We start from the raw sequence: 27,753 nt of genomic DNA on the forward strand, positions 1-27,753 counted from the left end.
GATTGTACCAGACTGTTCCGACGTTATCTTCTTTTTCTCGCTTCGATTGGTTTCATTCCAACGGACGAGTGAATTGTGAAAGGTTACCAAGAATCTCCAACCATTTGTAAGTCTCTTTTACAGTGAAATATTTCCACATTCTAGTTTTTAAAGTGCGAAAAAATCTTTCGACAACAGCTGATTTTTTGCTTGAAAAAGTTGAGAACCATTCGATTTTATTTTTATCTAGTAATTATTTCAATGATTTATTGTAGAATTATTTACCATCATCAAATTGTAGTTTCTCTGGTTTGGCTGCTTTTAAAAATAGTGACAGATAAATCGTTAACTTTTACTGTTAATTGGTTGATACAGCTTATGTTGGTAGGTTGGTAAATTAACAAGGAAATCTTTAGTTCCTTTTTCTTGATTTTATTTTTCTCCAAAGTTGACTTGTATTTGTAAAGTCACAGTGCTTTGAGGATTAAAGTATCAATCTCTCAGATATGGTTCTTTTGAAATGTTTTTCTCTGATACTTCTTTCTCCACGGAAGTCGCCATTTATTTAACTATCATTTTCTGACAGTTTGTAGATGGCTGGAATGATAATTGGTGCCGTAGTAAACGCTGTTGCCTTTTCTGGGGCTAGGTATCTTTTCAGAGCCATAGATAAAATGGTTATCAAGACGAAAGAGAATCTAAGGTTTGGGATGAACATCGAAAAGAAACCATTTATTTCGTAAACCTTCAATTGAAAAGAGAAAATGAAAGTGCCATTAACTTCCGCGATATTAATGCTTCTTTTGTTCTCTACAACAAACTTCGCCCAGAGAATAAAGTACAACTTCGGAAAATGCCGGAATTAAAGGATTTTTACCAACCAAGTGAGTAAATGAAAAGCTACGAGTATCTTTTTATTGTCGGAGGCGTGATAAGAACATGATGTTTATATATATGATATAAATACGCATATACGCATATATATAAAGTGAGGTAATCGGTTAAAACTTTCAATTTTACTTGTTTTAGACTTACCAGAGCGTGTGGTACCTGCGTTGCGTGTATATCGTTTGGAACGATTCTTGAAATTAACGTTTTTGTGTGAAGAAGGGTCCTTAATTTGTTCGTTTTTAGAGGAAATGTAGGTGTAGGGCTGTGAAGGTGTTTTGGGCTGAAATTTGTAGTATATATCTTTTGAGTTGCCTAAAATAAACGTTTTGGTGTTGGAAATGGATTTGATGGCTGAGGAAATTCGAAAATTTGAAAATTACAACTTCGAGAAGCCTCTTTGATCCGTTTTTCGTTCACCAGGCTTGTTTTTACGGGTTGACCCAACTCAAAAGACATATACTAAAGCGTAATCTTTGATGAAGGTCTTTGGCAAAATGTGACATGTCCAGCAACATGTGCAGCATGTTTTGATTGCTTACGCAGATACCTCAGGGCACCTCAGGGTTGGCCATAGGTTCTGCCATTTTGGCTGGAACTTGAAATCCTAAAGCAATTAGAATTTTTTTCAAAACGTAGTGACTGCTCATTTCAAGGGCGGGAGTCTGTTCTTTTTTTTCCAGAGTACAGCTTCCCGGCTTTTAAATGAGCGTTAAATTCATAAAGGGGAGGGGGGGGATAATCAGTCGAATTCAGTTTTTTTGGTGGGGAGAGGGTTATTGAGCTCTTATTTCCACGTGCCTGAGGCTAATACAGTACAGTTACTTTCTGTCCCCATCAGGCCTCTCTGCCGAGTGTTTCCTCTCACAGGCCCCCAGGGGTTACCCTCCCAAAAAGATTCTGGACCAAGATAGAATATGCTCATAGCTAATCCCGTATCGTGGCCTGAATAACCCTGTTTAATGCACATTACCTCTATGCTCTGTGTTCTGCACCCAACAGTACTTACATGCATAGAGACTGATGGTATGGTGAGTGATTAAAGTTTCACGGCCAATGTCGAGTTCAGTCCCTTTCGGGTTTTTGTTTTCTTTGTTCCCGTTTCTCGTTCTACAACTACCCGTTCATAAGGTATATGAAAGAGTGATTTCATTATGTATACCAATCGCGAACGGTTTAGAAATGCAGATATGTGCCTTTAGCGAGACCTTGATAAAGACCTGATAACAAACAAATATATTTTCGATGCGGCCTACTTTGAAACTCAGGAGGTCAAAGTATAGCTGAGCTGTTAGTATCATTGGTTTTAGAACATTATACAGCTCTTGCTTGGCTTCACTAAATATAAACATCTTTGGTAAGGGGTTATCTCCAAACTAAACTATGAGAACATTTCATTGCATCGTGACACACAAGTGTTTTTTATTCTAAAGTAATATGACATATATTGGCTCATATCATTCAACATGTAATGAGAAATGATACATAATAAGAAACTCGTATTAGCCTAAATTTCCCAGGCATTCATGACAATTCACATGACCAAATGTATTTGCATGCTGCCCACTGCAAATTGCAAAAGGCGGGTCATAGTTACTAAAATTGACTTTATCAAATGTCATTTATTATGATGAAGTGTAGCAGATCCAAATGTATTACTAATCCCAAGCAGTTGTCTTCCTAAACCCTCATCTGATACTTGTACCTAAATTACCGGTAGCTATGATGATCCACAGGCAATTTCATAACACTGTAAGAAGAATGTATGTCGAACCAAGGTTAAAAAAACCTACAGTATCAACAATATTGGGCGCAAGGCAACTATTGAAATGGTCCCTTAAGGTCCCGACCTATATTCTATTGACTCTTGAGAAAATCCCCAGTCTGCAGATCAGCATGCATTTTCTTCCCGCCGTGGAAGGAACTAAATACAGAAATAGCTCCGCCCGAGCCCGCACTGTTTCAAATATCATTAACTAAATAACTCGTACCGAAGGAATGGAATGTTGCTGAGGTCCGTCAAATTCACAAAATGGGTGGGGGACACAATCTATGTAAAAAAATATAGGTGGAGGGGGGTCAAAGGTCAGCGTATGTACGCACCAAAAACATATTCGATTCAAAATGTATAAAAAAGCGTATGAGTTTCCTTAAGTTAAATGAAGTGAAATTTATGCACATATGTTTATGATATCATTTCCAACATTTGCGCATCTTTCAAAAAGGGCAGTGTCTTCGATTTTGAAACCATACATTCCCTTGCTGTTTGACTTTTTATTTTAAAGGCACTGATTTAATCCAGTTTACCATTACGGTATATTGCCGATTTTTCGTGCATATTTCTTTTGCAATTTACAAATGTTTCCGTAAAAAAACCCATCATCATTACGGCAAATCTGCGGTAGAGTAAGTTTCAGCAATAAAGAAATCATCTCCAATATGTCCACCTTTCTGTGTTTTGTATATAATCCTGGTTACCCTGATTGCTGGGTGAAGCTGTATGGATGTTACATAATCAGCCTTTGGTCTTTGAGTGCTGACATTGCCAATATGATATTATCTACCTGAACCAACAAACCACATCTTGGTTAACTGGTAGAATAATGTGCCTAGAATTATTTTCTCGCAGAATAAGAAGAAAAGCAAAAAAACGGAGGAGTTAATTAGTTTCACCTCTCTAGCGCAGATTTTCAATAATGACTATGGCAGATTGTTTAATTTCCAGAGGCCATATTGCTCGACGTATTGATAATAGGTAGTGATGAATTCAGAGATGCTGGTTCAGCTTTAGTGAATAGCCAAATGGAAATGTTATGCCATTTAATCTCTGTGACCTTGAAAAGTAGATCAAATTAAAACCCATGTGATAATATAATACTGCATTTTGGTGGTAAAATGTACCCATGATATCAGATTTGTGGCAATCGAGCAAGTAGTACAGCAATAATCAGAGTTGGCCCCCTGCTGGCCAATCGGTGAATTAAATCAGACCAAACTTCGGCCCCTCGGGTCATCTTACCTATAGGCTACCGTACATGTGTAGGCCTACCAAATGTTAGACCAATGGTCACTGCAGTTAAGAAAAATGTCATACTTAAGCCTATCGACCAATTTACACCATTTCACCTCTGTGACCGTGAAAAGTAATTCAAATCGAAATTGGTATGACATGTGATGTTGTTTTGATTCGAGTATCTACCATGAAAATATTATCGAAAACAAGTATAGGCAAGATATTGAACTTTTTACCTTTTCAGTTATGGCCTCCTGGAGGCTAAGCCAAGAATCGTATTTGACCAAAAATTCGGTTTCAGAGTTTACTTGACCTAGAGGGTCATGAACATGTGTACCAAGTTTCAAAATATTAGCTTTAGCAGTTAATAAACGTGCTATTGTTACACTCAAACGGCCAGGCTTTCCTTTGCTAAGAAAAACCTACTGTACAAATTTCATCGAAAACGAATCAATTATCAGCGAGATATCACACATTTAGATTTTGACGTTTGGCCCCCTGATGGCCAAGTCAAGAAACAGATCAGACCGAAATTCATTGTGTTAGGTCACCTGACCTCGGGAATATGTGAGCAAAGTTTTAAGTCCTTAGCCGTAGTGGTTAGGAAACATGCCACTGTTATTGAAACATGATACAAACGACGGACGACGGACACTGCAGTATTGTAGAGACTCCCCTACGATCAGCCACAAAGAGCGATTTGTTTTGAGAATCTAGATTAGCTGAAAAATCTGCGATGTAAATTGCCCTTAAAGTCAGCGAGTTTACAGAACATAATTTCTTATCATCATGTTTTATTAAAGGGAACTGAAACCGCCAAGCCAGTTCGTATGACCTCGTTTTCATTTCCCGCATATCGGGTGATCAGAACGAGGCATGAATGAAACATGGCGCCTAGCTGTCAATCATTGAGTGACGCCACTACTGTGGAATTTACTACGAAAACTCATGAATGAAACATCGCATGACTCACGTGATTCTCGCATGATTCTCAATAATAACAAATTGAACTGCGCATGCTCGGGCACTGGGGGCGGAGCTACAAATCTGAACTCGAATAGGAAGTTGGAAGTTTGACTTTCTCGGGCGGTGAAAGTCGAAAAGTTGAATAAATCGCTCGGCGGTTCCAGTTCCCTTTAACTTATGATCTTGATTAAGAAGGCTTTTGATGTGTTACCTCATCCGCTCTGTTAACATCTGCTCCACCGCTCAATAGAGCATTGACGACATGACACAAACCATTTTTGGAGGCGTTCATTAGTTTGGTGAGGCCGTCCTGAAAGATGACAGACACACATTTACCATCGATTCAATTATCGAAATATTCGAATGGATTAAAGCCTAAAGTCGAGATCATTTCGAACGATTCAATCCAGATAGCTGAAAACTCTAAACTGCCGATATTTTGCGCTCAGGTACATCTACTGTAATTTTTTTTTTTCAATTTTGGTTGGTAACCCGATTCGGTAGCTTATCCACAGTATCTGCAAAATAAAACGCCCCAAAAATTAGGAGGTTTGCAGTACATCATCCGCCTATTTCTTTATTAACTGACTGTTTAAAGAGGTTCGGATGAAGGGGGACTTTCGATGTGTTACCTCATTCACTTTGTCGATTTCTACTTTATTTTTGCATAGAGCATCTATGAAAGCATCGTTACCTTCTGCGGAGGCTCTCATATGTGTCTAAAAAATAAAATGAAGAACAGGCATTCTATTGATAATCAAATATCGAAATATACGAATGAATAAGAGATCGTTTTGAATATGTTTTAAAAGTCAGTAACAATTACAGTTCTAGATAAAAGCATTTGCTAGTCTTTACTCATATCAACCACTGGTTGGTTGACATCCAAGCCCAATTATCGGACATCAGATCGAAGTTTAGCAAACTGGATTCATTAATCAATTGGTAGAACAAATAAAATAGTCTAGGGACCATGTTCTCACCTCGGGTAATTTTATACATGTCATTTGCAGTGGATATGGGGAGAACAGTTTCTGACTAGTTTTACCAATTTTGATTCCATCGAATAATAGTATTCTTCTTGGCTCAATGGCACGAAAGAAAATAACCGGTACCATCTAACTATAGAATTTTGGTTATACATTTGACTAAATTACAGGGTTATTGAAGAGTCTACATGTCACATGGAAATTTGTTGACATCTGTTTAGGAGTAATAGGACTTCGTTGGATTTTCAAGATGGCGGCCTGGCGGCGCTATTTGTCATGGGATTTGACCGAAACATAAGGATATTGATAAGATTACATAGATATATAACAACAGAGTAATTACAGAGTTTCTGAGTTATAGGACTTTGTAGAAAAGTAGGTCAAGTCAAAAACCTGGGTGATATGTCATTTAGCCTTATTAGATGAACACACCATAACATTTATGTCACTCTGCGTACAACCATTAGCTTCAAAAAGGAAAAACAAAAACAGTTTCCAAGATGGCGGCCTGGAGGCCAGAGAGTAGGTCATATCGCGAAAAAGAAATATGCGTCTTGGGATATTGCCCAAAGCTACCATCATACCAAGTTTTAGCCATCTAGCCTTAGTGGTTAAGAAACGTGCCCAGGATACGACGATGGACGACGACACGGACACAGCGGTATTGTATAGACTCCCAGAACGGTGAACCAAAAACACGATATCTTTCCCTTGAGCTCGGACATATAAACGAAACTATAGCGGAGTACGAGAAAACTACGAAAATCGTTGGCGAAAGCTTTGACGGTGTGAAAGTAAGCAAACAAAAGAAAGAAAAAGGAAAAAGGAGACTGCGTAAAGAAAACGAGGAACTAAAGTATAGTATGAAGTCACTGACTTGCAGTGCAGGTCAATGAGTGACAATCTGCTATTTAGAAGCATTGGTGAAACTGCCGATGAAAAGACTGAGGAAGTGATACAGGATTTCATTCGTATTCCGAGTACTGGATTCAATAAACATCGAGGTGGCGCACAGTGACGGAAGGGGGTGGCAAGGCGGCCCCCGCCCTATTGTGGTGAAGTTTTGCTCCAAAAAAGGACACATTCAAAGTGAAGAGCAACACCAGAAACCTGATTGGTTCGAAGTTCACGAACAATTCCCAAAAATTATAAACGAGAGGAGTAAAATTATACTTTTCCCATTTCTCAAAAAGGTGAAGGCCTAAGTTAGGCGTGCTTCACTAAACTGGGACGTGTTCATCGACATAAAATATGGTCCAGTGAAGATAACGCATGATGACCGGCGTGATACCCCGAACCGACAAGGAGGAAAGATATTGCATGATGATCAGCGTGATACCCCAAACCGACAAGGGACTTGGAAGCGAACACATAGGAAGCCGAGGGTCGTCAGAAAACTTCCGACTCTAAAGACAATGAAAAATGTTTTACCCAAATAAAATTTCTGAGTTTAAATGTGTGTGGGCTGAATAACCGGTTACAACAGGACTATTTCGTGGACTGTATTTTGATATTTTAGCATTCCAAGAAACAAAAAACAGATGGGGTTGACACAGAGATATTGAGGAACACTTTTTCAGGTATTGGTTTTGATTGTTTTTTAAACCATAGCAAAACACTTTCCAATTACAGATCTGGTGGTATAGCAGCTAGTTTGTATAAGAAGTTACCTACGACAATTCATTATTCAAGTTGAACATGAAGATTCTAACTCCCAGTGGTTTAATATAAAGAATGGTGCTCTTGACAATGTTTGCATTCCCAGAAACCTCAACGTGTTCTAATAAAGATATACTTGATAACATAGAGCAAAATATGTTCTCATCACGCTCTCCATACGTACTCCTGGGTGATTTCAATGCCTATACGTCTACCGTACCTGTGCCTTTTTATGAAACCAATGACATCGACATCTATTGAGAGCTACTAAATGGTACGGACGGTATCCCACCACGGGCGTCAGTGGATCAACATGATTTGACTATTTATGGCAGAAGGCTTTTGCAATTGAGTAAAAACTTTAATGTCGTTAACTTAAATCGCCGTCACGGCCACAATGCATATATAGGCGCTCTGACCTGCAAGCTTGGTTCGATGGTAGATTACACAATCCCTTCAGTGCAACTTACAAAATCAGTAGTAGACTTTTCGATTGAACTTTTTGATCTACTCTGTTCCAACGTTCATTCACCAGTTAGTGTATATTTCCATGGCAACGAGAATCATAATAATCCTGCGCATAATCAGGAAAATGTAAACATGGACAAAGATGGCGCAACCGACCAGAGAGCGTGTTTTAAACAAGGATGGAAAGTTTGTGGAAACATTAAGACACACCTAGTGTGCGCTTCCAAGAAAAATATCAGAACATATTACTTACAAAAGGGTATATATTTATTTCAATGTATGTTTTAGTTTCAACCTTTATCTTCCCATTCGCATACAAAATAGCAATTTTTAACGATTAGAATAGAGTAAATTAGCTCTTTAGTTAAATGTCATAATTAAAGGATTGAACAATCCTACAGACTTCATGATGCGACATATCCGCTTCAGATTTGGACTCACAAATCGAGGCATGGTGCGTGCAGGTGCTAACGATAAAAATACATCCCATTTAATTGGTATAAACATATATTGCCCTAAAATGCCTCATAATACAAGTTTCTGAATATTGCCCACTTCCGTCATAATATCTAAGATGAAATGGTCCAGGGACCATGTGATCACCTCGGGTAATGTAATGCATGCCATGCAGTGGATATGGGGAGAACAGTTTCTGGCTAGTTTCACCAGTTTTGATTCCATTGAAAAATATAATTATTCTTGGCTTAATGGCAGAAGAAAATAGCCGGTACCATCTAACTCTAGCATTTTGGTTATAAAATTGACTAAATTTCAGGTTTATTGTAGAGTGTACATGTCACATGGAAATTGGTTGACATATGTTCAACAGTTTAGGAGTAATAGGACTTCATTGGATTTTCAAGATGGCGGCCTGACGGCCATAATTGTCATGGGATTTGACTGAAAATTAGGGATATTGAGAAGAGTACATAGGTGCATAATATCATGAAGTTTGGTTGCAATCCAATCATTAGTTTTGGAGTAATATGACTTTGTCTAATTTCCAAGATGGCCGCAATGGATTTGACTGAAAATCAGGGACGTTGTAGAGAGTACATAGATATAAAATTACATGAAATTTGGTTTCAATCGGACTTTGTTTAATTTTCAAGATGGTCGCCTGGCGGCCATTTTTGAAGTCCGAGCGGGACATATTTTTGGGGTAGAATAGAATGTCCTTAGATATGTCCTCACAAGTTTAACACATTTTAGCTCAAATAGAAACGAAACGTGCCACCAATCGATGATTTAGTGAACTTTGACCTCTGTGACCTTGAAAAGTAGGTCAAATAAAAAACCCGGGTAATATATCATTTAACCTTATCAGATACACCCACGATAAAAATGTTGTCACTCTACGTACAACCATCAGCTTCAAAAAGGCAAAAAAGCCAATTTCCAAGATGGCCACCTGGAGGTCAGAGAGTAGGTCATATCGCGAAAAAGAAAAATCGGGGCATATTGCCCAAAGTTACCATCACACCAAGTTTTAGCCATCTAGCCTGGTGGTTAAGAAACGTGCCACAGGATACAACGACGACGACGACGACGACGACGACGACGACGGCGATGACGACGATGACGACGACGACGGACGACGGGCGACGGACACCGCGGTATTATATAGACTCCCCTACGGTGAGCCAAAAATTGATCGTTGGGAACTGGAATGCAAAGATGGCTTTATTTTTTTTAAATAATTTTTCTAATATATATTTCCATTCATAAAAGAGAAAACTTTTAATAAAAATCTGAAAATATCGCGTGCCGACCGCCAGTTCCCGCTTTATTATTGTAATTCACGTCATTCCCGCTACGGCCTATAGCTGTTCCAATATTCTGTGGTCACTCGCGTTCACTTGAGGTCAATTGCAAACCAGGTCAATGGGCCTTTTTCTGACTGTGATCATGACCAACCATGAAAGCCGTAAACGGCATTGAAATAAATTTTTGAATAAAGTGTATCTGCGCGACGAAGGGAATTAAATCTGCATGTAAAATGTGTGAAGTGAGCATTAGTTGAGAGGATCGCCGCTTGTCAAAAGTGCTTGCAGTATGTGAACCTAACCTTAAAAATGGTAATGATCTACGGTCAGTCTGTGACCAGATTTTTGTGAACTCTACGGCTATAAATGCAGATAATGTGGTTGACACCTTATCTAATATGTTTATTTCCGCTGGAAAGAAGACTTTCGTATGCAGAAAGAAGGTTTGTGCACGAAACTACCCTAGAAAAAGAGCCAACAAGGAATGGTTTACTGAGGAGTGTTAACTCCGGCAGCGTAAGACAAGATTTAGGCTGACGAAGAGTAACGCTGATTATGAACAATTTCATGCTTCGAGTAAGAACTATAAGAAATGAATCAGAAAGGCAAAATGTATGTATGAGAAACAGATGGTCAAAGGACTGCGCGCAATGAAAAATAAAAATCGTAAGGCTTATTGGAAATTCTACGGGAAAACAGAAGTTACAGGGAGCACTCCAGTCTCAGTAATGCGGATGTACTGCACCACTTTTGAGAAATGAACAGAGACTTTGAAGAAGTTAAATAACGTATTACCACTTCCTAAAAACGTTGACAATGAAATTTTCGATGAGGAGATAACAGCAGTGGACGAAATTAAGTCTGCAGTAAGAGGTATAAAATCAGGTAAAGCTAGTGGGGTTGACCCAATTAAGAATGAATACATCAAGTGTACCTCAGATTTGCTTATGTATGCGTACCAACGTTTTTGGTCAATCATATTTTGGATACAGGAATCCTCCCGGAAGCCTGGCTAAATGGAATCATTGTTCTCAATGCATATACAAAAAAAGGGAGACCCCTAGGACGTTACTATTTATAGATGTCTCACTATTCTGAGTTGCCTTCGGAAACTGTTTATGAGCATTTTTAATAAGTGGTTGTACTCTTACTGTGAGGCTAACCGAGTAATACATGCAAACCAAGCTGGTTTCAGAAAAAAGTTAAGATATTTTTCGGTCAATAGAAAAAGTTCTTCTGCCTATGGTTAATTATAATGAAATGGTCAGGGCCATTGTGCTCACCTCATGTGGAGGAAAGATGGATAAAGAGCATGGTATTGTGTCATGTAGTGTTAGGTTTGATGTAGGTCCAAGCAATTACAATTTCCCCAAAATGGCCAATTTACAGTACATTCGACCTCTGTGACCTTGAAAGTAGGTCAAATCTAAAAAGATCCGGGTGACACATTGAATGGTTGTTAGAATAAGATGTACCTATGATATAAAATTGATGCCAATCGGGCTAGTAATTACTAGGAATAATGGCATTTTGAAGAATTTAGGATTTGGCCCCCTCCCTGGAGGCCAAACGGCAAATCAGATCGCACCAAACTTCGGTACCTGAGATCACCTGACCAAGGGGTACATGTGTACTTAATTTGTGATCAATAGTCATTGCAGTTAAGAGACGTGCCATAGTTACGGCCTGACGGCCAATTTACGCCATTTGACCTCTGTGACCTTGACAAGAAGGTCAAATTAAAAACATGTGGGACATATACTGTATGGTGGTAAGATGTACCCATAATATCAAATTGGTGGCAATCGGGCAAGAAGTTAAGGAATAATCACATTTTTAATGTTTTTCGATTTTGCCCCCTGGTGGTCAAGTGGTGAATCATATTGGACCACACTTCAGACCCTGAGATTACCTGACTAAGGGGTAAATGTGTACCAAATTTGGGATCAATAGTCATTGCAGTTAAGAAACGTGCCTTAGTTACGGCCTGACGGCCAATTTACACCATTTGACCTTTGTGACCTTGAAAAGTAGGTCAAATCCTTGCTAGGAGTACCTACCATAATTTTTTTTTGCAAACGGATCATTAATAAGAGACCTATCACACTTTTTATGTTTTAAGTTTTGGCCCCCTGGTGGCTAAGTCATGAACCAGACCGGACCGAAATTCAGTGTCAGAGTACCTCTGACCTAGGGGGTCATGTGTACAAAGCTTCAAGTTCATAGAACAAGCGGTTAAGAAACGTGCCACACAGGATACGGACGATGACGGACGACGACAACGACGACGACGGACACAGGGCTATCGTATAGACTCCCCTAACGGTGAGCCAAAAAGTAAGACCCCATCAGGTAAAAAAGGAAGACCCTTGGAAAAAATCATAGAGGGCATTGAACTATTTCCTTCAAATTTCATAGGCATGTTGTACTAATCAATACCCAAATCTCCTGAGAAAATCAAAGAAATCGATCCAATCGTTTCTTGCTTAGAGGGCGTGACGGAACAATTCTGAGGTAAAAGATGCCCGCCTGGCACCCATATTGGCTATCACATTTGATAAAAAATCAAGGATTTAGTAGAGAGTACATAGATATACATCCAGATCAAATTTGGTTGCAATCCGATCATTAGTTTGCTGTCAGGTCACTTCCCTTCAGCCTGGAAGGTGGGTATTGTTGTTCCCATATTCAAAAACAAGGGATCGAAATGTTCAACCGATAACTACAGGCCGGTAACCTTACTGAATTCGTTGTCAAAGGTATTTGAACGCACAGTGTATGATGCTATCTTGAGGTACCTCCAGGAGGATAACTTGTTGTTTGAACGTCAATCCGGATTCCTGCCAGGTCATGATACTCAGAAACAACTTGTCGCCATTGTTCACAATATCTTGTCAAACAATGATGCAAAACGGGTAACAAGGGGCGTCTTTCTCGATATCTCAGGGGCATTTGATGCCGTACCACATTATCTCTTGCTGAAGAAGCTCAAAGGTTATGGCATTATTGGAAATATTTTTAATCTCCTTCAGTCCTATTTGAATGGTAGAGGTGTCAGAGTCAGGGTTAATAACACATTATCCAACCTGACCCAACCAGGCTACGTAAACTCAGGAGTACCCCAGGGATCAATACTGGGGCCTCTCATGTTTCTCATTTACATTAATGATTTAAGTGAATATGTTAGGAACTGTACCTTGTATATCTATGCCGATGACTGCTCACTATTTCTGCCAGTAAGCTACGCAGAGGACATCAATCTGTCAACAAAATTAATTCAGGAAGACCTTCACAGTCTTCTTGCATGGTCGAAAAGATGGAAGCTAGACTTCAAAGCTGAGAAAAGCAAGGAGGTTATTTACCACTCACCTCGTCGTAAGGTCCGCAACTTTGGTTATCTTGAACTAAATGGGAGTGTTATCCCCCGTGGCCAGTCTCACAAACATCTTGGTATCATACTGGATGAAACACTGTCGTTTGAGCATCACATTTTGTATGTCGTGGGTAAATGTAACAACTTATTGAACCCATTAAAAACTTTGCAGGGTTCAACTACAGTCCAAACACCTCGAGAAGCTTTATTTCTCATTCATATTACCTCACTTGGAGTATGGTTCTGTCATTTTCGACTCGGCAAACATCACTTTACTATCTAGACTCGATAAGGTTCATTATCGGGCTGCCCTAATTGTGAGTGGTTGCATATGGAGCACTAATACCACCAAGGTTCTTGACTGTCTGGGCTGGGTGACCCTTGGAAGGCGGAGAACGGAGAAAAAGTTAATCCTGATGTACGATGTTGAACATAACAATATACCCACTTACGTTCATAATGAATTTGTTCAGTATCGAAACCCCGTCTTTGACGGGCGTCTTAGAAATCGCAGAACCTACAATCTTCCTAGAAACATGTCGCAGAATCTCACAAAATCCACAATACCCAGCTCAATTAGGCACTGGTCTTCCCTTCCAATAGATGTCCAAACTCGTTACTCTCGAAACTCTTTCAAATATCACTTAAGACTATTCCTAGGCAGGAATCAAATGTCCATGGCTACGCCCAAACTAAACCTACCTCGTCAAGCTGAAATCGTTTTGAATAGGACCAGATGAGACCTTATATTCAAAAACCACCTGTTTTCTCATAACTTTGTAAATGTTAACGACCCTTACTGTAATGCAGACACAAGGCGCAAACCACACGCCACCTCTTCTGCAATTGCCCTCTTGCCGACATGCTTAGGGTTGATCTTCTTGATGACCTGAATACGCTGCCATCATTCACCTTTATATTCTACAACCTTTGTCAAGAAGACAGGCTGCAGGTGTTATTGAATGGCCATTACAGATTGTCTATTGTAGACAATATCTTTATCGTTACAAGAGTCAGCACCTTTATTGCTGAACTCGCCATTCTTTAACTTATGAAGCCTGTTTTCAATTATCATATCCTTGTTTGTTTAATTGTTCTCTGCCATCTTTCACTTTTCTCTATGTAATAATAACCAGGGCTAATAATGCTTGATAGCCTAGCCCTGGGATTCATCTGTATGTTACAATATTATTAAAAGTAATAAAAATTATTTCAAATAAATTAGTTTCGGAGTAATAGTAATGTGTTTATTTTTCAAGATGGCTGCCTGGCAGCCATATTTGATGTCCGAACGGCCGAAATTTTAGGGGTGGAATAGAGAATCCCCTGATACATGTCCACACTGGTTTAAAACCTTCTAGCTAAAATAGATAGGAAACATGCTACTGTTCAGTGAATCAGCAAACTTTGACCTCTGTGACCTTGAAAAGGAGGTCAAATCAAAAACCCGGAGGATATATGATGCACCTTTGCTAGAAGTACCTACCACATTTTTTTCAAAATTTCCCGACTACTATTAAGGGAGATATTGCATATTTTCACTTTTAACGTTTGGCCCCCTGGTGGCCAAACCATGAAACGAATCGGACAGAAACTTGGTCTCCAAGGTGTCATTACATAAGGGTACATGTGTACCAAGTTTCAACTCAATAGCTCTAACAGTTACGAAACGTGCCCTGCTAACGGAAGACGGACGACGACGGACGACGACGACGACGACGACGACGACGACGACGACGACGACGACGACGACGACGACGGATGACGGACGCCACGGTATGGGATAAGCTCACCTCTGCTAAGAGGTGAGCGAAAAAGGTAGTCCACAGTATTTGCAGAGCTGCGCTGGGACAAAAACTGCTGGCAAATGGTATGAGTGGTAAATGTTTCATAGTTTGGAAAAAACATGTATTAAGATGTAAAGTATTGTGTCTCACAAAATGGTTGTTTGAGTAGAGTTTTTTTACAGTAAGGTTGTTAATGGAACAATCAAGTAAGACAAAGTAAGACTATTCCTAAAACAAGCCTAGAAAACATTCGTTTTCTAGCTAAATTTAGAAAAAAGGCCATTTCCAGTCTTACCCTATTTCCCTTTACTAGGGATAAGCTTATGATACCAGTAGTGGTATTAAATACTAAACAAGGTGTTTAACACTAAATAAATGATTTATTACCCAATAGCAACACAACATAAGGATATGTTGATATATGACTTTTTTTAACGTTGATGTTTATGTTACCCCTAATAGTTTTTTCACTGTAAAATAATCTAACATAACTCTTGGGTTATCAAGTTTGAAAAATAAAAAGGAACGTCTAAGACTGATGAGAAACCCACTATCGTTTTACCAGAAGCAGTTTAACATGGCTGTATGGTTTGCAACAACTGGTTGTGGGGTTTCAATTCAAGACCATTCAAACATAATGATACAATGATAACGTCATTTTACAGATTTCATGTTTACTATCAATATGTAAAGTAATGAAAAACCTAGAGATCTCCATTCTTGGTGAAACCTTTTCAATGAAACTAACAACAACAAAAATAACAAAAACCAAGGACAGTTATCAAGTGAGTTTCGTCTAAAAGACGAGTATGATTTATCAGTGTTTGAAAGTAATGAGGGGTGGACTTTCCGGAGTGTACCGGATTACAACCCCAACATAACCGATCCAGATTATTACATCAATAATTCGAAAATTAATTTCTTTCTGATGCAAGTTCATGAGAACAGAATGCAGATTGGGATGCTGTAATGGTTAATTTCAAGTACCCTGATACCTTCATCAAGTATCATGTTGATCAACATAAAAATGTTTTTGATGTGATAGAACAGAAACCATGTCATGATATTCAAGTCACCAGGTTTCTCAAAACCTGGGATAGAGAGATTGAATGACTCTATCAGAACTTATGTTTATTAAATACTGGGCACACAGGCTCTCACCAGAACTCCAATTACAGGGAGAACAGGAACACAATTAGATGCTTAGAAGGAATTTATCAAACTTCTAATGGATTCGATAAACCAGCATCCTGATTGTCCTATTGCTAACAGTCATGCTACTGATCAATCAGATGACTCACATGATACCATGAAATTCCTATTGTACACGATGGTTGGTAGTTTGGTTGTTTCACTTGTTTTACTTGTTAAATAAGGAAGGAGGAGGAGAAGACCTAGAAATGGGTGATTTATGTGGTTATGATTTTAGAGAAAATACTGATGATCCTATTGATATCAATAAAATGTTTGATGATGAAACAACAGAATATACGCAGAGAATGGGGGTGATTAAACTGCTGAAACTACCTTTTCAACTCCAGAAAGAGCGAGAGGTGTTGTCCCTGAATTGATGGGAAAATATTTAGAATACACCACTATTTTGGATAAACTTGATATTGCAATGAAAGGAACAGATTAGGGAAATAAAAATAACAATCTGAATAACCTCGCTACACAAATTCAAGTGGAAGAAAACAAACTTTACTACAAACGATCAAATGAAAAACTCATTGGTGAAAAATTATCTAGCTCCAAACAAAAACAATGGATAAAATATTTACCTGGCGAAGAAGGGGAAATACAGTAATCGAATAAACAAAAAAGGATGGTAAGTTCTTTGCTAAGAAAACAACAAAACAAAGAAATTGTTCGACTTTTCTTCAAAAAATACAAAAAATTATTGAACCTGATACACCAACCCCTAATCAAACAGCACCTATGGAAGGACCAGAATCAGTAAGACAATCTAAGCCTGAAACAGAGACATTAATTATTGATGATGTAATCAGTTCGAACCACCAATCAATAGGAAAATTGACGCAGGGGATGAATAACTAAAAGCAGTTGGTTTCACGGAGAATGCCTTGAGAGAAGTTAGAGCGTTAAAAGAGGCTGGTGAAGATCTTGCTGCTGTGGAGAAGGTTAAAGACATGAAAATAAAAGAGCTAGAAAATCACCTTAAAAATAAAACCAGAGATAATGTAAACTCTGTAGATAAAGATCTTGAAGAAAATCTAGCATTAAAAGAAGAAATTGTTCAGATTAAAGATGAATTTAATATGGTAAGAAAAAAGTATTTGAGTTGGGCAGAGAAACGGAAAGTGGTGTAAGCAGAATGCAACGCTCAATAACTGTTGTTCTGAAGAAACCAGACTCAGAGATCCATCTAAAGGATAGAATTATGTTTATCTTCAAAATGGAAGGCTTACAATTGGTGCCATTGTAGCAGCTATCACTATGGCGTTAACAACTAGGCCTGCCTATCAGTAATGCTTTGAAACCTGTTCCTAAACCGGGACCAAGCCCAGGACAATGACCACCTCAGCCAGACCCTAAAGTTTGCTGAGAAGAAATGGCCAAGAAATCAGCTGCGGCTTTACCAGGAATAATAGGATCTATCATTTCATTCCTATTGAAATCAATAAGTGCTGTTGTTGGCTTTCTGGCTGATAATATGGTCATCCTATTGGCCATCGTCGTCAGCTCTCTAATCTACGGGTTAATAGTGTCTCATAATCAGCTTGTTCAGGCTAGCCCGGAATCGGGAATGGAAACAACTACAACAACGTTCAGGGCTTCTGAGACGGCTTCCTGTATTTCATGATTAATATTAAATTGATGTTGCATAAATCCGTGATTTTAAAGAATATATTACCCCATCCTGAAACATGGTGGCAGCGTGTCTTTAAAAAGAGACTCAAAGAACCCAAAAGAGAATATATTTTTGCAGACATGGCAAAAATAAGCCCACCAGAGCCTTTCAAGTTTGACAAACCGGGTCAGTGGCCAGAGTGGAAAAGAAGGTTTCAGAGATATAGACTGGCCTCAGAACTTTAAAAAAAAGATGGGAAGTACAGGTAGCAACCCTTATCTACAGTATGGGGAAAGAAGCCGACCACATCTTTGATAGTTTTGGCCTGTCAGAAGCGGACCAGAAAAAGCATGACGCGGTCCTGGAGAAATTCGATGCACACTTTGTTCCTAAAAGAAACATAATACATGACCGTGCATTATTCAACCAATGTGTTCAAAAGTCCGATGAGACAGTCGAGTCATTCATACGGGCGCTGCACGAACTTGCAGAGTATTGTAATTATGGTGTGCAGAAAGATGATCTCATTCGTGATCGGCTGGTAATTGGCATTAAAGATCGTGAAGTCTCCAAGGAACTCCAACTCAAGGCTGATCTGAAGTTGGAGGATGCCGTCACAACTGCTCGTCAAGCCGAAATGGTCAATAATCAGATGAGTGAACTCACGATTGGTTCCAAAACAAATCTAAACGAGGTGAAGAGTCGAGGCAACTCGCGAGGGGGAAAACCGGGACCCCAAGGATTTCGTGGAGGTCGTCGTCATGTGCGTGGTCGTGGCGGTAGGCCCAGACATAATTCGGGCTCTGATCGCTATCAGTGTACTTACGATCCCCACCAAACGTGTGGTCAGTGCGAAAAGCCACGTCATAAATATGGCGAAGGGTGCCCAGCGCGTGATTTAACCTGCAACCGGTGTCACAAAAAGGGACACTTTCAGGACTGTTGTAGATCAAAAACGGTCAAAGAAGTTGTCGTGTATGATCAGGATGAAGAACCAGACGAATTCTTTATCGGTAGTGTGAACACAGGAACTCAGGATAAAAATCCAGTCGATGAGTGGACTGTCAAACTTAAAGTCCATAGCAAGGACATTCTTTTCAAAATTGATACTGGCGCAGATGTGTCGATTATATCCAAGCTGGTCTATGAAACGCTAAAACCAATGCCACAACTCGAAAAGCCGAAAGTTGTTCTAGACAGTCCTGGCGGTAAACTCAAAACTATTGGTACTTTTCTTGCACCCATTACTTATCGCAATGTCAGGTATAAATTCCAGGTGTACGTAGTCGAAGGAAGTTCTGGTAACTGTTTGCTGAGCAGAACGGTCGCGTCAAAACTCGGATTGATTCAGCGTGTTGAGGAGATACGCGAGTGCGTGTTCGGTAGTACAGGCTTACTAAAGTGTGACCCTGTCAAAATAAAACTAAAAGAAGATGCAGCACCATACAGATTGTATGGTGCTGCTCGACTCATACCGATACCCATGTTATCAAAAGTGAAAGATGAAATAGCTCGCATGCAAGCCGCGGACATTATTGAACCGGTGACTGAGCCCACACCTTGGTGTGCGCCGATCGTACCAGTCCCAAAAAAGGACGGTAGTGTTAGACTTTGTGCTGATCTAAAGAAATTGAATTTGGCCGTTGAGCACGAGCGCTACGTCTTGCCAACATTAGAAGATGTCATTCATAAATTGTCTGGCGCAACGATGTTCACAACTTTGGGTGCTTCCAGTGGCTATTGGGCCGTTCCCCTGCACGAGGAGAGCAAACTCCTCACTACATTCATCACACCGGCAGGTCGTTTTTGCTTTAAACGTTTGCCATTTGGCGTTAGCTGTGCGTCTGAAATTTTCCAGCGCATCATGAGTGATTTGCTCAAAGACACCGGAGCGATAGTTTGGCAGGATGATATCCTCATTTTCGGCAAAACTGAAGAGGAACACGACGAGATGCTAGAAAAGGTCATGAAAAGGATTGAGGAATCCGGATTGAAACTCAACATAGTGAAATGCAAGTTCCGTAAACCGCGACTCCGGTATGTAGGTCATAAGTTCGATAAAGATGGCGTCAGCGCAGACGAGGAGAAAATCCAGGCAATTATGGAGTTGGATGCACCCGAAAACGTATCGGAATTGAGACGGGTGTTGGGCATGATAAGATACCTTGGGCGATATCTTCCCAACCTTGCCACTGTCGTGGAACCAATGAATGAACTCTTGCAAAAGGATCGCGAATTCTCATGGGGACCGCAACAGGATGAGGCTTTCCGCCGAATAAAAGCCCTTGTTTGAGATAGTCCAGTTCTAGCGTACTATGATGTCAACAAACCTACGGTAGTCATTAGTGACGGGAGCAGCTATGGAATCGGCGGAATGATAATGCAAAGACACAGTGAAGAGTTAAAACCAGTCGCGTTCTGCTCTAGGACACTCACAACTGCAGAACGCAATTATGCGCAGATTGAAAAAGAATGTTTGGCTGCCACTTGGACATGTGAGAAATTCCGCAGATATTTACAAGGACTAGAGTCTTTCGAGCTGCTTACAGATCATAAACCCCTCGTCCTGCTCATGAACTCTAGAGACTTAGACCAGGTACCCCTTAGATGTCAGCGGCTGCTAATGCGTCTAATGTCGTTTAATTTACGCGCGAAACATGTCCCTGGGACTACGCTTGTTGTTGCAGACGCGTTATCTAGACAGCCCCTGAGCGGTGAACAATCCAATACTGAATCAGAAGTCAAGATGTTTGTCAATGCAGTGGTTGAGACAAGACCTATGTCAGATGCTAAAATCGAGAAGATTCTCAAAGAGACAAAAGAGGACGAGGAACTTCAGGCGGTAATCTCACTCACGGCGGAGGGATGGCCAGAGCGCCGAAATCAGGTGCCAGTTACAGCATGCGAATTCTTCGATGTTCGTCATAGACTTTCCGTCGCTGGTGGATTACTTTTGTTCGGTGACCGCATCGTGATACCTCAATCGATGAGGGGTGACATTTTGAACTGCATACACGAAGGACACATGGGTGTCAACAAGTGTCGCGACAGGGCTAAAATGTCCGTATTTTGGCCACGTCTCAATGCTGAGATCGCTGAACTCGTAGGTGGATGTGACTTTTGTCAAGAACAAAGGCCGACTCAAAAACACGAGCCGTTAATTGTAACCCCTCACCCAAAGTATCCGTGGGAGAAAATCGCTACGGACTTGTGCACTGCGAAGTCCGAAAAGTATCTAGTACTCATGGACTACTATTCAAAATACATTGAAATAGCGCATATGCATTCTACAACTGCCAGCAGTGTTATCAAGAAAGTAAAGGCAATATTCGCTAGATGGGGCGTGCCCCGTGAAATCGTCTCGGACAATGGTCCGCCTTATGATTCGAAAGAATGGAAAACTTTTGCGTTGGAGTGGGGAATAACACTCACAACCGTTAGCCCCCACAATCCTCAGGCTAAAGGTCAGGCAGAAAGTGGCGTAGCCGTTGCAGAGAGAATTTTGAGACAACCTGATCCCATAAAAGCTCTTATGAGTTATCGCTCAACCCCAGACAGGTCAACCGGATACAGCCCAAGTCGTCTATTGATGGGCAGAGAGATTGCGACAACCATACCAACGCTCAGACGTAATCTCCGACCACAATGGCCAGACGCGAAACGCGTATCTGAAAAAGTGAAGTCAATACAGCTGCAGTACAAACAGCAGTACGATAGTCGTCATGGAGTCGCCTCCCTGCCCGTGCTGACAACCGGAGAAAAGGTGCGAGTGAAACTCGACGGTCAGAAGAAATGGAGTGAGCCAGCTACGGTGGTGCAACACCACGCAACAACGAGATCATATATCATCAGATCTAGCGAAGGCAAGGATTATTGGCGCAATCGGCGTCACCTGCAACGAATTCCGTCGAGCGTGCATACCGGTGAACCTCCAAGTGTCGGTTCTTCAACAGCCAACGTCGTTCGTCCACAATCGTCCAGGAATTGTACGAGGCCAATGTCGCCTGCCAGGAATCTTGCTGGAACGCCAGCTCCGTCATCATCAGAGCCGCCTGCGTCACCTTCTCAACCGGTAACGCCACCTATGGTGGAATCTAGGACAAGATCTGGGAGAGATATCAAACCCCCAGTGTGGTCAAAAGACTACGTTGCAAAATAGACATTGACATTCTTAGGCCTAATTTGGATGATGCATCAAGACTGTGTTGGGTCCAATAATACAGACCCGTCTTGAGTGCGACAGGGGATTGTCGTCTACCATGATCCTGTGAGTTCAGGCCTTGTTGATTTTTCTTGATTTTTGCTGTTTTGTGTGTGTTTTGATAACATAATAGCATGTTTTTGTGGTGTAATTCTTTAAAACAAGCCAGATTGCTTGTGTTTGTTTTGGTTGGCGCATTGGATCGCTCTACAAGACTAGTTTAAATTTCACCTTGTGTTTCAAGAGTATCTTTTGACTTTCTAGTTATTAGAACTATAATCCAGCAAGGATGGTTAATTCTGTGCTTTGTTTGAATGTTGGAATTGGTGTTTGCAAGACATTTAAAGCTAAACAAAATGGTGCTCATAGAACAATTAAAGCTGAACTGAATAATGTTGGACTTTGACTATTCCTCATATGGACTATTCTCTTAAAGGGGGAGATGTCTCATAATCAGCTTGTTCAGGCTAGCCCGGAATCGGGCATGGAAACAACTACAACAACGTTAAGGGCTTCTAAGATGGCTTCCTGTATTTCATAATTAATATTAAATTGATGTTGCATAAATCTGTGGTTTTAAAGAATATATTACCCCATCCTGAAGCAAATAGAAGGTGTTAAAGCCATTAATAGCAAAGCTAAAGCTTAATCGAGTTTTCAATCTTAATAAACAGAATGGAGGACTACTCAATGCTGAAAGGACACACAAGATACCACTTGGTTCGAAGCTGATAGGCAGCATCACATTATCACTCACAGTCTGTCTTCTGCGAATCCTAAAGAAACACTGTACATCAGGATGCCGGTATTGAGAGAGAATACATTCGTTGTACCTAAATCTCTTTTTCTATCGGCGGATGTCTCCATTTCCGGTGATTCCAAAAAGAGTGTGGCTAACAACCTTGGTAGAAACTTGATCTCCAAGATGGTGGTTAAATGGGGAACAGAACAGATATTTGATCTTAACAAATACAGCCATTATCCGACGTTAAAAGATTTGTGGTTAACAGAGGAGGAGAGAAACGATAGGGTGTTTCAAGGTATTCAGACAGACATTCTAAGGAAGTAAAGATCTTGTATATCTGAAGCTAATGTTACCAGTGAAACTAGTGATGGAATGACATTGAAGAAAGTGTTCGGGAATAAATAAAAGATACCATTAGATTTGAAATGTTTTACACTCATGCTCCATTTTACAAGTTTTCAATTCACAAGGACGTGATCATTGAGATTACATTAGCGCCCAAGGAGGAAATCATTGTAACAGACACAACTGTAGCCATGAACTACAAACTCGAAAATATCTCTTTTGAATACAACACTGTAAATCTCAAGACAATAGCCAGTCAGCTCAGTAACAAGTACAATTCTGGCTTCTCAATCTATTACGATTGGGTAGATCATTCCAAGACTGTCAGTGTTCAAGCTAATGATACACTAATTAACGAGAATGTCAATTCTTCAAAGAATGCCCGGCCATCAGAGGCATATTGCTTCTACTCGTGTCTGATTATGCTGATGGTTCTAGAGTTTCCGATATATTCGAAAACCCAAATATCACTAAAGTACAGATTACAATATAGGATGTTTCTACTCAAGTGTTCCCCGAAGGAATGAGAATGATGGACCAATGGGAGACGATCAAGAAACATTCCATATCTGAAGATCTAAAGAAAACTGATGACCCTTCATGACAATGGAGAAAAACTATGGTGACACTAACCATTATGGTTCATAGTTGGACTTTATAACCACAGAGGACAACCATCTCCATGGTTCAGGTAAAAAGCTTCAAAACACAAAGGTTGGAATACAATTATCGATAACAAAAGAAACATGAAAAGGGCCTTACAAAATGCACATATTCGTGGTTTCTGATGCCCAGGTTAACATCCAGACTTCACAAATTGTTTCTTTACAACATCAAACAATCCTGAAGGAACCAATAGTTGTCCTTCTAACTAAATGGATACACCAGGAAAGAAAAACGTCATCAATACACTGTGCCAAAGTGTACCATTAGCAACAACAACTATTGGTTACTCTTACTTACTAAGAAGGTTTTTAAGAATTAATATTGGTTCACCATGTCAAGCCAACTTAGAAGAGGTTCTTAAACCGGGTGGAACTGTAGCTGTTAGTAATAGAACATAAGAGTACCTTTACGATCAAGGTATCTTCCCAAGAAACATAATGAAGTAGATTATTTACCTTAAGTTTAACTTAAGTTAGATTAAATGAAAACTGTGTTAAACATTGATTCCAGAGACTACCCAGAACAGAGTTCAAGTGATTTATTCATTAATCTCAACAAAGAAATTCAGAATGCATGTAATGTTGGTTTAACATTTGCAGGAATACCTTGTTCATTTTACAACATAAGTAAAGCTAGGAAGAATAACAAAATCAAGATAAGGGATAAACACATGATGCTTATTATGATACCTGATGGCTTCTATGACCTAAAAAGCTCTTCAAAAGAAGTTTTACATCAATTGAACGAAAACATCTTAAGTAGAAATGCTGTTATATTTGATTTAGAAGAACCCACTGGTAAGGAGTACTATACACTTGCTTTATTGGTAAAACATGATCTAACTCTTCTTCAATTATGGGTGCGATGGATCTTTGGTAGTTTAACCATTTTCTGAAGAAATCATCTGAGCAACCTAAACGTAATCCCGAATATGACTTCGTCACAAAAGCAAAGCTCGAATGGTCAACACCTTGACCTTTAGATATCCTATTTAAGCCAACTCTCACTCTATGTCTGTCTCTATTGCCACTCTTGTCAAGGTAATATTTGTAGTTTGAATTGAAGCAAGGTATACAATGTGGTATCTTACCATCTTTACCGAAATCACCATCACCTAGTAATTTCTCTTCCCCACATTTGGTGCATACCTTGGTTATCGTTTCACCACATTCTTTACAGCAATCTATTAATTTCATTATTCTATTCTTTGCGAATTCACAGTCCTTAGTAGGGCCTGACATCGTGTCCCGATAGGCCAATTATGTTGGCCTAACATTGACTGTATCATAGTTTATAATGCTTATTTGACTCTCCATTTAACAGATCAAATGTTTTTTTAATTTAGTTTTTCATCTTTTTTTTTCTTATTTCAGAGATTTTATCTCATTTCAGAGACTTTATCTCAGAAACTGGTAACAATTCATTGAATTTGTCACTGTAACCCTTCCACTTCACTAATCCGTTGCTTACCTTTACTGGTCTTGTACCTTAATATCTTCTCGATCTTGTTCTTTAGCTGGTCAGGATTAGGAATGTAACTTAATTCCTGTTCGTAGAAGTATCCTTGAGTTTCCTCATTTTTATAATCTTCAAACTTGTAGACGATAGGATGAGTAAAGATGATCTGTGTGATCTGGAATACTTCCTCAGTGAAGTTGGGAAGGTAGCCTTTACCGAAAATAGACTTGTACTTAGAAATTCTTACAATGTCACCTACATAGTACTTTGGTTCATCAAAGGTTTCTATGAGGTGAAGACCGTAAAGGTTGTACCATATTGTGCATTCGTTTTCAATCTTTCTGGCATCTACTGGTTTCATACCTATTGATGAGTGAAATGAGAGAAATCCATGTTGTTTTCTGTTAAGAAGACATTGAAGTGTTTGTTGTAGAATTCAGTAACATCATCAAATTGAATCTTTTCCGGCATTGCCTCTCTGAAGATCACTTTAAATGCATCTCTTATTTCTTCTCCTCTCTTACTCATCACCGCCAGAGCCCAAGCGTAATGACTCAATAAATCTTTTACTGTCGGTATGTTTCTGTGTCCTTTATTTTTACTCTCAAACTTCTACATGTCAACCAGGTCGGTTTGCCATTGTTGATCGATGTAAGGTACCATTGTCTTTCTAAAGGTGAATTTCTAATTGGCCGGTGTATGTAGTTGATGAGTTGGCAGGGTGTTTAGAAATTCTTTCACTTCTTTGTACTTAATCGGAGTTTTGTCTTCCTTTCCCTTTTTCCATATTTTACCCAATGAACTTTAAGTCACAGGACTTTCAGGGTTGTAGTACAAATCCCTCAGATACTGTTCGAACTTTGTTCTCAGGTCTGGTAGATCTTTTGCAATCATTTAAATATATTTAAAATAGTTGAAAAACTGCTAATTTACGAGCCACACAACATGCTCATATCTGGTGTCACCAATTGTGGTAAGACACATTTTGCTCTTGACCTCTTAGAAAAGGGGTATTGCAATAAGTTCCAGAACATTTTCTGTCCAACATATTTCAGCAATAAGATATATGACAGGAAATGGATTCACACAGATAAAAATATCCACATAGTTAATCCAGCAGCTGTGTCAAGTGACTTGGACATAGTGCTTACATTTGCTACCTTAATCTTTAAAGGATCAAGTACGTTATTCATTATCGATTATTGTGCTAACTTGAGACACACAAAGAAGAAGGTTTCAGAGTTATGTCATTTAGCCTTTTCCGGTAGACACTATAATCTCTCTGTTTGGTTTCTTGTTCAGAAGTACAATTCTGTTGTTAAGGACTTCAGGGAGAACATCAGGATTTTAGTTGTTGTTTTTTAACAAGGATGAAGAAGTCATGAAAGATACCTTAGAAGAAAACAGTGTTATCCCTAAAGATAAAAGGCAGTATTACATAGAAAAACCTAAGTTGAAAAAAGGATCAAAATTAATCATCAGGCTGCAACATCCCTTTGGCTTTATTCATATTTAAACCGAAATGTAAAATGATAAATGAACCTGACTACGTCATAAGAGCAAAACTCGATCTAATTTAATTTAATTCAATTACTCCTGCTACCCATAAAGTAGTAAATCCCTAACCCTACACCACTCATTCCTAGGATAATCCAGAGGTACTCGTATTTCTTCATTTCATCACTTGGCTGGTAGCAGTCATTTAATTGAGGTTGTTTAGGAATTGTTACTGACTAATGTGGTTTAAAGTAATTGTGCAATGAAAGTGCAGAGTCAGTATTTTTAAAATCTCCAGCAGCCTCGTTTTCTCTCTTCATTTCAAGGCTAATGAAGTCCAAGATGTGATATCTGTCAACAGACGACCAATTAATATTTTAAATTTGTTATTATCCCTGACCTCACTGATGTTGTAAAATGAACAAGGTATTCCTGCATAAGTCAATCTGATGCCACATGCATTCTGAAATTCGGTGCTAAGATTAACAGTTAAATTACGTGAACTTTGTTCTGGGTGGTCTTTAGAATCAATGTTTAACACAGTTATCATTTCATTTGAATTAATAATTCTGTTTAATCTATTTCATTATGTTTCTGGGTAAGATACCTTAGTCGTAAAAGTACTCTAATGTTAAATTAACAACAGCTACAGTTCCACTAAAATTCAGAATCTCTTCTAGGTTGGCCTGACTTGGTGGACCAATGTTAATTCTTAAAAACCTTCTTAGTAATTAAGAATAACCAATAGTTGTTGTTGCTAATAGTACAAATTGATACGGAGTATTGATGATGTCTTTCTTCTCTGGATTATCCATTTAGTCAGAAGCAAATCTAAAGTTGTAAAGAAGCTAAAATATTTTATGTTGTAAAGAAACAATCCGTGAATTCTGGATGTTAACCTGAGCATCAGAAACCACGATTATGTGCATTTTACATTGTATTCCATCCTTGTGTTTTGAAGCTTTTTACTTGAACCGTGGTGACGGTTGTCCTCTGTGGTTCTCAAATCCAACCACAACCCGTAATGATTAGTGTCACCGTAGTATGTCTCAATTGTCATGTAACAATAATGAGTTTTCGTCAAATCTTCAGATGTGAAGTGCCTCTTGATCTCCGCCCATTGGTCCATAATTGTCATTCC

At 39.4% G+C, this 27,753-nt stretch overlaps 1 protein-coding gene across 1 annotated transcript in view; it reads right to left on the reverse strand.

Annotated features, from left to right (window-relative positions):
- LOC135502218 (ankyrin repeat and KH domain-containing protein 1-like) overlaps window positions 1-27,753 on the reverse strand; it is a 334,848-nt gene that overhangs the window by 220,884 nt on the left and 86,211 nt on the right. Inside the window, exons 6-7 of the mRNA XM_064794875.1 lie at window positions 5,479-5,565; window positions 5,058-5,156 (exon numbers count right to left, since the gene is read on the reverse strand). Of these exons, the coding sequence (XP_064650945.1) occupies window positions 5,058-5,156; window positions 5,479-5,565 (186 nt within the window). The remainder of the gene's footprint in view (window positions 1-5,057; window positions 5,157-5,478; window positions 5,566-27,753) is intronic.

The sequence above is a fragment of the Lineus longissimus genome, chromosome 18, assembly GCF_910592395.1.
Source record: "Lineus longissimus chromosome 18, tnLinLong1.2, whole genome shotgun sequence".
Classification (NCBI taxonomy): Eukaryota; Metazoa; Nemertea; class Pilidiophora; order Heteronemertea; family Lineidae; genus Lineus; species Lineus longissimus.